Source organism: Zonotrichia albicollis, chromosome 9 (genome assembly GCF_047830755.1).
Source record: "Zonotrichia albicollis isolate bZonAlb1 chromosome 9, bZonAlb1.hap1, whole genome shotgun sequence".
NCBI lineage: Eukaryota > Metazoa > Chordata > Aves > Passeriformes > Passerellidae > Zonotrichia > Zonotrichia albicollis.
This window is the reverse complement of record NC_133827.1, coordinates 37,919,817-37,933,584: the sequence shown is the minus strand read 5'-3', so window position 1 is coordinate 37,933,584 and position 13,768 is coordinate 37,919,817. Positions and strand designations below refer to the sequence as shown.

Genomic DNA, 13,768 nt, shown 5'->3' with positions numbered 1-13,768 from the left:
GCTCAGGGGCTCCAGCCCAAACTCCTGCTCCAAGCAAGACTACTGAGAATGATCATCCTCAACAAATCCAGAGAGGTAGGGATGGAAATGGAATCATCACAGCAAGCTGCTGCAACTACTCCAATCCCAAACCCAACAACAGCCACAGGCCAGGCTCTGATGCCTCGCTTTGCCTCCATCAGCTGATTCTGTGACATCCACTGCTGGATGTGGGTCATGCAGCACACAGCAGGACTAGACCTGGAAAAGGAATCTGAACCTAAATTCAGAGAGAGCAGCTGCCCAAACTGATGAAGTGCTGCAACTTGAGGACCTCTATTCTGCAATCTTCCCAAACAGATAATAAGTGAGAGCAGAGATGAGTTAAAGCATCACTGTCAGGAGCCTGTTGGGGTTTAGCACGAAGCACGTGGCCAGGATGAAATGGTGTCTGGGAGCTCACTGAACACAGAATCATCAGGTTTGGGGGCTGGAAGAGACCTTAAAGATCACCTAGTTAAACCCCCCCAAATGGGCAATGACACCTTCCACCAGACCAGGTTGCTCCTTTTCTCCAATATTTTTCCTTGGAAGCATTTTAAAACAACTGAATTAAGGGTGGATTCAAATCTAAGCTTGTGTTTGGCCTCAGAGTAATATTTTGATTTCTCAGCTAAAATTCATTCTAACATCAGGCTTCATCCCATGGGAATTTCACTGCTATTTATGCCATGGGTTTATGCTTGGTGAGTTTGCCTATTCCCTTGGAGCCTGCTTCCCACGAGAACAAGATAAATGGCACTTGTACATACTACAAGTAAACAGGAACAAATCTCATTCACATTTACAGACTGATTTCCACACACCATTTCACCTGTTAACACCAAAAATAACCTGGATCAAGGTCCCATAGATATTAATACCACACCACAACATCTAAGGTATTTCAAAACAGATTCCCAAGGCCAGCTGACTGCTTTCACAGAGAGTCATTTCTGCATGTGCTGAGCTCCTGAAAGCTACTAAAACATGAACTCAAAAATTCAGGTGGGTAGATTGTGATCTAGTCCTAATTTTGAAATGTGTTATTCCAGTCAAAAAAAAAAAAAAAAAAAACCAAACACACAACAAAACACATTCTTACTCCCAAGCCTGGCATTGTTTCCAATGCAGGAACTTTGGCAGGGATAGTACTGTACTTAGGAAAAAAATACTCAAGAAAAAGCATCTTCATGTCATGCTCCAAAATATATCTCTGTTTTTAAATAAGTTTTTCTTTTGTGGCAACTGGGAAATGGTGAAAGCATCCCTTCCCCATAATTTTGTTATTAATTTATTGATTTGTAAATTCTCGGTTCTCGATCTGACACAAGTTTCAAAAGAGCCACCTTTGAGACCAGGGTGGTGTGGGTTTTTTCCTCTTTATCAGTAGGATGCACAGGAATTATTCAACTTGCCTCGTGAAGTTATTCATTACAATAATTGCAACATATTTTTGGTGAACAAAAGCTCTTCACTGATAATCATGGATGCAGAGAAACAGAAAGGAGATATGAATACACGATCCTGTTGCTACTTTTGACAAAGTCATGTACAATAGGACAAGAGGGAATGGCTTCAAATGGAAGGGGGCAGGGTTAAATGGGATATTGGGAAAAAATTCTTCCCTGTGAGGGTCCTGAGGCCCTGGCACAGGGTGCCCAGAGAAGCTGTGACTGCTCCATACCTGGAAGTGTCCAAGGCCAGGTTGGATGGGGCTTGGAGAAGTTGGGGACAATGGAAGGTGCCCCATGGCAGGGATTGGAACTGGATGATCTTTAAGGTCCCTTCCAACCCAAATAATTCTATGATTTTCTCCAGAATTTAGTAGGGTATTTGAAAGAGCCACTGTTGGAACTGGATGCTGCTTTGCTTCAGCATGAAGTACTTAATTTCCAAAACTCTTCCAGATGTATTTTTTTCCTCACATATTTATTAAAACTAAAACCTCTTAATGGCACGTATCCTATTAAGACAAAGGCAATTTACATCCCAGGAAACATCAGTCTTCCACCCACCCCCACACATTGTCACACCCCATCCCCTTTCCCCTCTTATCTGTAATTTAGGGATGCAGGAGGAGGAGGAGGAGGATACATTACCCCGGTGACGTCCATAACCTTAATAGCAGCAAGCTGGCCTGTTTTAACATGACGACCCTGCAAAAGAAAAGGGAGAAATTTGTTTGGTTTTGCTCAGTGACAATGTTTTCCTCGCAGTGAACAATATCCTTAAACAATCTCCTCGCCCTGGCAGCATCCATGCATTATTTGTTACTTTTTCAAGAGCATCTTCACAGCAGCCATGATGAGAAAGCAATTCCCTCCCCTTCCTCCTGCCACTACAATTAATTAGTACAGGGCCTTCAGTGCTGTATTTTCCTGGCAAACAAGTGCTGGAAATACCCTTTAATGCTCAGCCATGCACAAAAAACCAGCTTGGGGCCTCTGCTGAGCACAGAGCATGACTCTGCTGGAAATGGGCTGCTGGAGCTGAGATGCTGGGAATGGGCTGGCTGGGGTACCCACACTGCCTTCAGCCCACCTGGGTCCCACCCCAGCTCCCTGGGATCACACCAGGGACCCCTGCCCTGCAGGGCACCATATTCACTCTGCCCAGTAATTTATTTCTTTTCAGAAAGACTTGGTGAGCAGGCTAGAGAGGTTTTAACAGTTTTCAGCCACTGAAAAAAGCAGCAAATCACTGCAATGAACTGTTTGTTGCACAGTGCTCGACTACATTAATCCTAATGGGAAAATGCCTGGGAGAGATGGTGAAAATATAAAAGAGCTCCAACTATTTATGAGGCCTTAAAACCAACACAACTGCTATATCAAGCAAGGCAATTCCCAGCCTTTCCTCCTTTCCTGAGAAACTGATCACCCAACATCACATCCAAATTGCTCGTATCAAATCATTCCCACCCCCAGCTGCAGGACAGGTGCTCTGCTTCTAAACCAGGCAGCCTGAGGAAAAGATGTTTTTCCTCCAGGAAAGCTGATTCTCACAGAAGGCAAAGGGAAGCATCCCTATTTCCCATTTTACATGCCTATTTACTGTGGAGCTGCCCAAGGCCCCATCTTGTGAGATATGGTGTGAAAGACACAGAGGCAATGGCAGCTCCTGCCCTGTCCTTTGTGTCTTAATTGATAATTAACACACCAAGGACAGAACCAGCAGCAGAAGCAAAGAGGGATCAAGCTACAGAATGGCAGTAATAGGGAAAAACAGAAGCTTTTCCTGAATTGGAGGCTCCTCCTGCCCCCACAGCAGTGTGTGTGTTGATGAGCTGGGGTTTGTGTCAGGTCTCCCAGCCCTCCTGCAGACTGGAGATGGTCTTTCACACCACCTCAGCTCAAGAACCCTGAATTACCAGACATGGGAACCTCTCCCTGGTCGCTGAGGTCTCCAGGCACGGCGCTGGGAAGCAAACCCACGCGCCGGCTGTGGAGCAAGGCAGCATCATCCTCTCCAAATTTATGACTTCACCAGGAAGCCAATTCACCCACCAGGGCTCCTCACTCGTTTATTAACACAATTTATACGTCCTGAGCAAGCCCATGTTCTAGCAGCAGAAAAAGAGCTTCACTTTAAAGAGTGTGCAACATAAAAAGTAATGAAAGCAAGCACAGCCCAGCAGCCCCAGGCCATGGCTGAAGCATCCCCTGGATGTGGCTGTGAGGAAGGAGGGACACATTGCTAGACACCATCTATTTAGACAGCATGATCTGCAGAAACAAATCCTCCTCTTCCTAAATTCGTCCTTGTTGGCTTGCCCAGGAAGTCCCCATGTGTACTGACACTTTCATTAAAGCCCACAGAGTACCAGCAGCGTAAACACTTGGACCATGGCATGCCCCATCTCCCATGAGCTGGAGGAGGAGGAGGGGGGAGCAAGCTGGGGCATTTCAAACCATGGGTTTAGGACTTACACCTGCCTTCATGTGATGCACCACCACCTCATTTTGTATTTTAAGGAAATGCCCCAGCTTAGCTGTGGTGAAGTGCTCCTGCTTCCCTCAGTACCAGCGAAGGGGAAAGGGATCCCTGTGTGCCCACAGCATCCTTCTCCCAGGAATCTGCTGCCTCCTTGCACACCTCCCAGACATTTACAGACAATGGTAAGAACTTAATATCGTGTAAACATTTACCAAAACAAAATAAACCACTTGGAAACATATGTTAATGTAAGCCATGAGGGGCACTTAGTCACGCAAAAATCAGGCGGAGTAGAACCAGTAAGTGCTCACCCTGGGATATTGTAGCAAAGGTTTGCTTTTTCTATAGTTTGCTCACAATAATGGATTGCAGAGCTTCACCCTGGCAGATGAAGCCATCCAGGGAAAACAGGCAACTCCTCAGCAGTCAACCATCCCCTTTAATTCAACCTACTGCTCAGCACTGAGCCTTGCTGTGAAGCCTTCATAAACAGTTTAGAAAACCCAGCTGATTTTTACCCTACTGCAGATGTCCTTGAATTTGCAATAAAGATACAGACAGGCTGGAGGAAGACACCAAGAACTGGAAGTGAGAGATGCAACAGAGGAAATAAATCCACATCCAACCTGTACCCATTAAAGATGCCATGGCATCTGCAATAAACCCTCTGACATCAGCATCAGCCACCTCTGGCACCTTGGCCACGCAGATTCCAGTGCCCAAAGCCTGGAACCAAGTCCAGAAGCACCTATGCTCCTGCAATCTTTCCAAATTATCCAGCTGGATCAGGAAGTGGAACCACCTCTGCCAAAGCCAAGGGAAGCTGAAATTGGGAATTAATTAATGTCAAGTGTTAAGTTGTCCAGTGCTAATCTGTGCTGCTCAAAGGAAGCTACAGAAGAGTACTGAGGTATCAATACAAGAGAAGCACCAAAAAGCTCTGTTGTGATGCTTCTACCTCCTGTGTGTCCTCCACCAACCAAAAACTGTTGGTTTTTTCCTTCAAACCATCACCACAATGGTGTTTTTTTTCCTTCAAACATTGCACACCATCAGCCACCATCCATGCAAAAACCACATTAAGACTGAGCCCTACTCCTGCTCCCTTGCTCAACTCTGCCTCCTCGACACCAAAGATGCGGCTCAAAACAGGCAAGAAGTGTTGTGGTTCAACAGAAAATCTCTACTTTTTCAAAAGTCCTCCATTCTGGTGCCCCCATGGGCTTGCTGGAGAGGGCTACAATGACATAAAACACACAGCAAGAAAACTGAGCTACTAAAGCATTTCCCCCTCTCCAGATTTGCTGTCAAGGTTCACTTGGGTACAAACCCACATTCCAGCCTCAGGATTATTCAAGCATGATCTTCAAAGCTGCCACAGTTTTTAATTGAACATCCATCTGAGCATAAACTCATGCTCCTAATTACTCTCAAAATGTTATATCAACTATCACTAACTTGATAATGTCAAGTATTAAGACTAATTTCTACAAATGAAGCAAGCACCACAAATTTTTTCTTCAAAGGTTGTGGTCCTCACACTCCATAAAGTGTAATGGACCAGCACACAATCAGAACATTGGTAAATGCTTTTAAACATCAATTGATGCATTCAGGCATTATGTTTACTAAATAAATAAACCCTGGCCTCAATACCAGCCTTTGTAGACAACAACTGCATATCCTGGCCCAAAACTGAAGCGCACATTTTAAGGACAGAAAGAGGATGATTGATTGCTGCTTTTTAAAATTTTCCTTGCACAAGCATGAATTTCACCTCTAAGAAAAACCTGCAGTTTCTGTACCCAGAAATGTATTCCATCATATTTACTTAACTCGTGCTGTCGGCTTTTATTCATCCCACAAAATAAATGACCCACCACCTGCTGCAGCCAGTGGGACACAACAGAATTGTCACTTTGCTGGGCAATGCAGAGCTCCCACGTCCTTCTGCCAGGCAGAGCAACATCTCTTACACTTCCCAGCCTGGACATGCAGCATCCAATGCCCCATGCACACAAAATCCCCACTGCAGCCACTTAATGGAGTAACCATGTTGTATGCCTGATGCTTTACAGCAAAACACTTAAAATCCAACCATTTTGCACTGCCCTTAGTAATGCTGCATGTAAATATTCAAACGAGTGGGATCTTGCAAGGCACTGCTGAAATTTCAACACACACAGCCCTGCTGGGACCAGGCCACAATGTCAGCCCTCTCCACTGAGGAACACTGTGTCTCACACAGAAATCTCAGTGAGACAAACAACAGAAACTCTCATAAAAGTCCAAATATCACCACTTTGGCAGCAGAGAAGCCTCCCAAATAAATTACTTCAATTTCATTTCTGTTGCAGTTAAAATACTGAGCCTGGTGCCAGCAGCCCACCCATCACCCTTTCTACTGTCCAACCCCTGCCTCCAAACCCAGCACATCCTCAGCTCCACCACATCCTCCATATTCTTCCTGTAAGAATCTCACCAGAGATTTTACCAGGTTAGAAGTCATCAGCTCAATTTTCTGTGTCCACATATAATTTTTGCTAAATGCTACAAAATACTCTTTGCCCAGCCCCATTTCTGCACACACACTAGTCAAGGTGTCCACTGCTGAGTCCCATCTCCTCCAGATTCTGCTTCAGCATCCAAGACCTTCAGTCAAGATCTCCTGGGATGGGCCAGAACCTCTCACAGCCCCATGGTCTAGGTCCTGCCAGTTCTTTCTTCTCCTGTAGTTCAAGGCAATCCAGGGACTCAGTCCAAGATTTTTAGCATGCAGGCACTTCAGCACTAATGCACTGAAAACTGCATCCAATTTTTCCTGTGAGAAGGAGCTTTGCCTTCCGACAGGAACTGTGAAGCTGAGCTGCCATCCTGCTGTACATTAGACCATTTTATAGCACCTGGCATGATTTATTCTCAGCTTTTACAGAGTACAGGCACATTTATGTACTTGGTTTCCCATTGAAAACAATCTTGAGGGTGCCAAAATCCCCTCTCCAGCTAGTCTGAGGGGCTAAAATACTTACTGATGTAAAAAATAGGCTTATTTTAGTGTGAAAATTCAGCAATCTCCAAAACAAGCTGGCTAAAAATGACGTACCCAGGCTTTGCACTTGGTTTACAGATCTCTTCAAATACATCTGAAATAAATCCATGTATCTGAGAAGGCAGTTAAAACATTGGAGGCCAGCATAAGAAAAACTGAGTCATGTAACAGGATGGGGAAAATGTTTATTTTAACAAAGAGTAACATATCTCTTTGATTAAAACAAAACCATCATGGGCCAAACCTTATTGTTGCTGCCTGCACTTAACTCCAGTATGGGAGAGGGATTTCAAGCCACTGGGGCTGGGGACCAAGCCCTCACCCTGCCCAGGGGCTCAGCCCCATCTCTCTGCTTTCCTACAGCAGGAGCTGCCCACAATGGCAGTGTCCTTCCTTCCCTCCACACCCTTCCATCTCTCCATCATTTATTTCCAGGGCTCACAAACAGATTTGCAGAGCTTCAGAGTGACCCCATTGCCTCGAGGCACCAAAGGAATGTGACTGACTTGTTGCAGTTCCTTTCCACTTGGGGAAAACTCCACTTAAACCAGCCCCTGTTTGTCCAGACTTCAACACTTCAAATGGCATCCTCCAATAAACATGGCACACCTGAAACTCCAAGAAATGGAAAATTATGAAAACCAAAAAAAGTTGCATCCAGTGTTTGACATCTCACTTGGTGGCCAGGAGAACCTCTCCTCTCTCTCCTGAGCTCTCAGAACATTGGTTGCTCACTTGAGCACAGATTTTCACCTCTGCCCAACCTGCTACCTTCCTTTGGGCTATTTCTGCGGAGAAGACCTTTAACTGGGAGGGAAAAACACAAATTTCACTCATAGCCAATTCTCCCCTTACAACTGTCATCTTTTCCAAGGCTTTAAAGAGTAAATATTGAAAAACATTCAAAAAACTCAAAGATAAACTAAACATAATGGATTTTTTTTCTTTTTTGCTGCTAAACTGGGCATTTTTATTAATACTTCAGTTTGGACTGAACAACCAGAGTTTCCCCTTGGAAAAGCCTAAATCTGCTCCCAGCACAGACCCCTCTAATTGCACAGGGCCAAGCTAATCTCTGTGCTGACCCAACAGAGCTGGACTGAAGTGTTTTCCAGCCCTCTCTATCAATCCAAGCTCTGATCAGGACCCTGCAGCTCTGAGAGCTGCAATTCCATTAGTGCAGCTCCACAATAGCTCTGACGTTAAGAAAAGGCAGGATTATTAGATTAACAAACGAAATTGTTAAATTAGCACATTATTCATCTCCAGAAATAACATGCACTACAGCCTATAGGTGAGCAAGACTACAGTTTTATATTCCCTCTATAATGGAAACACATCTCTCAGGTGAGTACTTGTGCTTATTCCATCCTCTATCTCTCCTGCAGTTCAAATGAGGCTGGAGACTCCCGCCTCCAGCTCAGGAAGAACCAGGTTTCCCTCTTCCACGGATAAAACCATTGCCTTAAATAGTCCAAAATTAGCATCAGAGAGCTGAATCCTTCCAGAAGCTTCTGCAGATGGTTCCTGTAGATATGGCCTGCCCCATTTCTAATTTCCACCCAGGGAAGAACACTGCTTGTAAAGCCTGTCCCCCCTCTCTGTGACACCATTCAGCACCAGCCCACTGGGTTGTGCTGTGCATCTCCTCCATGGTCACACCACGGACCGTGGCAGATTCTGCCCACAAGTGTTTGAAGATGCAGCTTTTGAAGGTCTGCTCTTCATGGTCACAGCAAACCCTTCAGCAGCGCAGATTTCAAGGTGTTTCTGCATTTGTCATGGCCCAGGAACAAACACTGTTCTGGGAAAGGGAGGTCAAAGCCTCAACAGGAGCAGGTCTGAGCTGGAAGAGGAGTGGGCTGAGCACCCCAGCAGGGAGCAGAGAGAGATGGAGATCATCAACACACAGAATATTACCCCAAAAGTGGGTTTTAGGAGCAGCCTATGGAAATCTGAGGCACCAAAGACCCAAGGAGAGATGCTCCTGACAAAGAGCAACGTATATATAAGAAAAACCAGAAGGACAAGCAGTGTCTCAGGGCAATATTCACTGAATTGATCCCACACTGAAGGCTGCAGGATTCAAGAGAGTATCAGTGGGATGAAGGAAAGGGATGCCACCATTTACCACGGAACCCCATGCAGCCTCCTCAGGCCCTCTGTGAGCTCTGCCCCCTTCCCCAGCATCCCCAGATCCATCATGGGGCAATCCCCACAGGTCTCTGCCATGGGGGGCAGCAGGGAGGGCAGCAGCCAGGCCTTGGGGCACTCCTTCCCCTTCCACACAGCCTGTCCTCCCTTTGCCCCCTTGCCCAGCATCCCCAGATCCATCATGGGGCACTCCCCACAGGTCTCTGCCAAGGAGGGCAGCAGCCAGGCCTCGGGGTGCTCCTTCCCTTCCCACACAGCCTGTCCTCCCTTTGCCCCAGCTCCTCTGCAAGTGCACATTTTCACAGCTAAAAGGAGGCAGCACAGCCTGTTCCCAGCAGCATTAGTTCATGACAGCCATGTTATTACCACCCCTTAACACCCCCACTGTGCTTCTGTTTCACTCGCTGCCTATTCAACACTGCAGAGCTCACAACTAAAATTAAATCTGCCTTGAGGAGACCCACAAGGCACCCTTGCACAGAGGCCATGTCCTGACAGCAGCACCAGGTTTCCTCCCAGTGAGAAGCAGTGAGCGTGCAGGGAGCACTGCCTGGATCAGCCAGCATTCCCAAAGAGATCCCTGGCTCTCAAGGGTGGCCCAAGAAGGAGCCAGGCTCCAGGCCCACAGCTGGCACCTACCACAGAGCACTGTCCCACTGACATGGGACACCTGGCCAGGCCTGGGCTGCAGCTGGGAGCTGTCACACCTGCACAATGCCACACAGATCCCCATTTCCACACACTTTTGCTGTCTGCAAGCCACCCACAGCCACCCATTTCTGCCTGGTCCCAGCACCTTGGCTTTATTGGGGTCAGAATCACTTCAGCTCCAACACTGAAACCCCAGCATGGGCCCAGCAGCTTCAGGCACCAGCTCCCATGACAGATGAAGCAGGCTCTGTGCAGGACACAGGAAAAGGCATCCCAGGGCACCAGGGATGTAATTTAATGACTGGGGCTGCTCATGACTTCAGACCAAAAGCTCAGCATGAGAACAAGCTGCTGCGTCCAGAGCTCAGGGGCACCAGCATGGTCTCTACAACACCGTGTGCTCTGGCAGCTGCTGCTATTTCTGCTGTACTTGTAAGAAAAACAATTCCCTTCAAAAGAGATTGTTCCTAACCTGCTCCCTGCTGCAGAGCAGACAGGGCTTAGTGCCTGCAAACGTGTGCTGTTGCTTCCCATGACAATCCATCCCAGAATATCAAAGAACACAGGTACCCCATTTATTTGTGCCCCACATTAAACAGCTCCTTTTCAACATCTGAACTGTCACCTGCTCTTTAAGCCATTCCCCAAGTCAGCAACTGTCTTGCAAACTGAGTTTTAAAAACGGCCCTTCTGGAAAAAACACTACATACACTGATGGAAATGGGAATTTCTGGAAACACCTCTGCAGTGCCATCTGCTTGACTTCGGCTCGAGTTTCATAGTAGCAAGATCCAATTTTGGAGGTGGTATGTGAAGTGCAAGGTGATTTTTCAACCAACAACAGCAAGGGAGAGCCACCTTCTGTGAACCTGAGTGCTTGGCATCCTCTCTGGCAGCAGGGATGGACAGCACTGGTGGCAGGAGACAGCAACAGGGGAGCCAGGTAACACAGAGGCATCTGTTATCCAAAGCTGCTTGAGGATTTTGTGATTTTTGTTGTGGCTGTGTAAAGAAAACTGAGTAAGAAGGAAAGCCCAATATCTGTGGTGTTTTCCCGGCCATTTAATTCAGGAAATTTAAGTCTATGGCTGTCAATGGGTTTTCATGAAGGGGTTCCACTGCATTTCATTGACTTGCCAATGGCACAAACCAAGCGTGTCCATGTTCCCATGGATCACCACAGCTGGCTGAGCAGCCCAGCCTGCTCTCCCTGCCATGTTTGTCCTGTTCCCTGTGTTTCTCCATGTATGTGCAGGGCAGTGCTCTTTTATCCCAGCTCACAGCACAGCTGCCCCACATGGCCCTGTTTGTCTGCACACACGATGGCCCAGGATGAGATCCCACCATGGATCTCTCTGGACACCTCAGCAGAGGTTATCAAACAGGCTCCTATCTCTGTCACCCCCAGCTGCTCCACGACTCTGCTTGTAGAAAAGAGCCTGAACACAAATCCACCAGGTTCATTTGTGCACCAACTCTAGCACTCCAAATCCAGCAGAAATCTGGGGACTTCTGAGCTCCAGTCCCAATGCTGGTAACAGCTGAACATGCCTATCATGAGCCAGGATTCACAACCAGTCACCCTGAACCACTTTCTCAGCAAGCCATCCTTCCAACCCTTCCACTGCCTCCCTCTCTGAGCCTTTCCAGTCCTGCAAACCCTTGGGTCAGCACAGATCTAAGCCCCTTGATTCCTGCCCACGTGGCAGGGCTGACTGGCACCTGAGCCAACTCACACACTCAGGCTTCACCCACTCATCAATCCTGAGCTGACTCCAAGACCCTGTCTCAGGGTGGCAGAAGGAACAAGAACAAGCTGATAAAGGTACTTACACTTTATGGGGCTTAGGAGAAAATGTCACAGCTGCCAGAAAGTCTCACTTGTATCTCTTGGGTGACTGAGGTCATTGCATGAGGACAATGAGTGTAAGAATGACATAAATAACCCCCGATCTTCTTCTGTGGAGGGCTGAGGTGCTCCCCTAATCCCAATGGTTTTGTAACTCAAGATACTGCAGATCCTGTGTTGCACATTTCTCTATCTATGTCAGCTCAAATATCAATTTTAGACCTCACACAGTTGAAGGCAGATGGACATCACACTCCCTTTCATCCAGACTTGCCTCCAGGCTCTTTGTCTGCCTTGAGCAGCCTTGACAACTTATTGTCCATCCCATCCTACCCTGAGTCACTTAGTGTCAGGAGTCAATAAACGTTTTGCAGTGCTGTGTTTTACTGATTTAAAAGACCCAGCCATGCCTAGAGCAATCCTCTGTGATATACATACTAATCTGGCTGCACAGGGAGGCATCAAAGCTTTCGTGTTGTCCAATGTTTCAAGCAAGTCAGGTATTGAGCAGCAAAATTTTAGAACTGCTTATTGGAAAGAGGAGGCTGATGAATGACATGCAGACCCCTTCACCCTTGTATTTGCTTTGTGTGTGTCACATGGGCACTCTCTGCTTTGTCTGGGATAAAGATGGGATTTCTGACTGTGCTGCAGAACAGCCCCTCCGTGGCTCACCCTCTAAGCCAGCCCTGTGGGTTGGGATCAACAGCGTCGATCAGCAGATTAAACTACTCTGCTCCTACAGCTTCTCCATCTCCCAGTCTCCTCTCCCAGGCAGGAATTTCCTACCCTGGCACTGGCAAGGAAAAGCTTTCCTGTGAAGCAGTAAGGCAGCCAGGTCACTGCCTTTCCCTGCCTTCCCTGTAAAACAGACCTGATGTCACCACTGGGCACCCTTGCATGCCAAAGGACCCTCCTCCCAGCACACCCAGGGCTCCTCGCTGCTCCTCATTTCTCTGCTAAATAAACTGGGGTGCAAGGGCTCCTGTATGAAAGGAGTGAGCCCTAAAATACCCCACAAAGCAGAAGACCCTCCCCACCCTGCACACAGCCCCCCCATTCAGCCTTTCCACAAGGCAGGGGCTTTAGCCAGGGATTTGAAAGCAGGCAGAAGAGGAGGAGGAGGAGGACTTGGGATTAGCAGGGGAAGGTTAAACCAGTACCAGGGATTGCATGGGAACAGTACAGCTCAGGAATGAGTGGGAGGAAGCCAGAAAGGACCGAGTGTCCCTGCCACCTTCAGCACTTGGGGACAGGAGGGACGAGCCCAGCACTGGCACAGCAGTCACTGTTTGGCAATTCAGGACTGCAGCCACTGCCTGATGTGGTTACCAAGGCAGGAGGGCTCTGCAGCCATTAGAGAGCACTAACATGTACAGACACAAATCAATGCTGTACAGTTTGAAGGAACCAACTGAAGGCTATGGATTTTACTCACAGTTATTTGCACAGTGAAACAAAGCAGACAAAAAAGCTCTCAAAGCAGCCCAAAAAGCTGCCTGCAGGAACGTGGGCAGCTCAGGAAGGCTGCCTGCAGCTTTGCAGGGAGAACACATATGGGCAGGGGGTGATGGCCTTTTATTCCAGTGGATAAAGATCTTAGTGGAAATCTGAAAAGCTCAGTGTGAGACCTCATCCACAGCTAATCCACACGGACTATGCCATGCTGCAGGCACGCCAGGAAGGAACCAAGGCCAGGCACTGCACTGAGTCACGCCACAAACCCGTAATTTCAGCTGTGCTAAGAGAAAGAAATTGGTAAGGTACAGCTTTAGAAGCATCACCCGGGACCAGCTGCATCCTGCTCCTACCTAAAGGCAGCTCAGGCCACCCAGAAATCCCATTCCCTAGAGCCAGGACAACATGCCACTCCTCCCAGCCCACCACAGGCTGTTAACCCTTTCCCAGTAGGAGCAATGGCACCAATAGTTACAACCAGATTCATATTAAAAAGCTCTTTCATATTCAAGGTCTTCCCCCTCAGTAAGAGCTGGCTGTCAGACAAAATGCTGGTTTGGTTATGCTATTTGGTATTCAGGGACTGCTCACCTGGGCAAAGCTCATTTATAGAAGCCACCAACATGCAAGAGCAGGGAAGGACCTCCCTG

At 47.4% G+C, this 13,768-nt stretch overlaps 1 protein-coding gene across 5 annotated transcripts in view; it reads right to left on the bottom strand.

Annotated features, from left to right (window-relative positions):
• TNIK (TRAF2 and NCK interacting kinase) overlaps positions 1–13,768 on the bottom strand; it is a 146,190-nt gene that overhangs the window by 68,747 nt on the left and 63,675 nt on the right. For all 5 annotated transcript variants that reach the window (XM_074547436.1, XM_074547434.1, XM_074547435.1 and 2 more), the window contains exon 3: positions 2,121–2,177. In XM_074547436.1, coding sequence (XP_074403537.1) covers positions 2,121–2,177 — 57 coding nt within the window. The remainder of the gene's footprint in view (positions 1–2,120; positions 2,178–13,768) is intronic.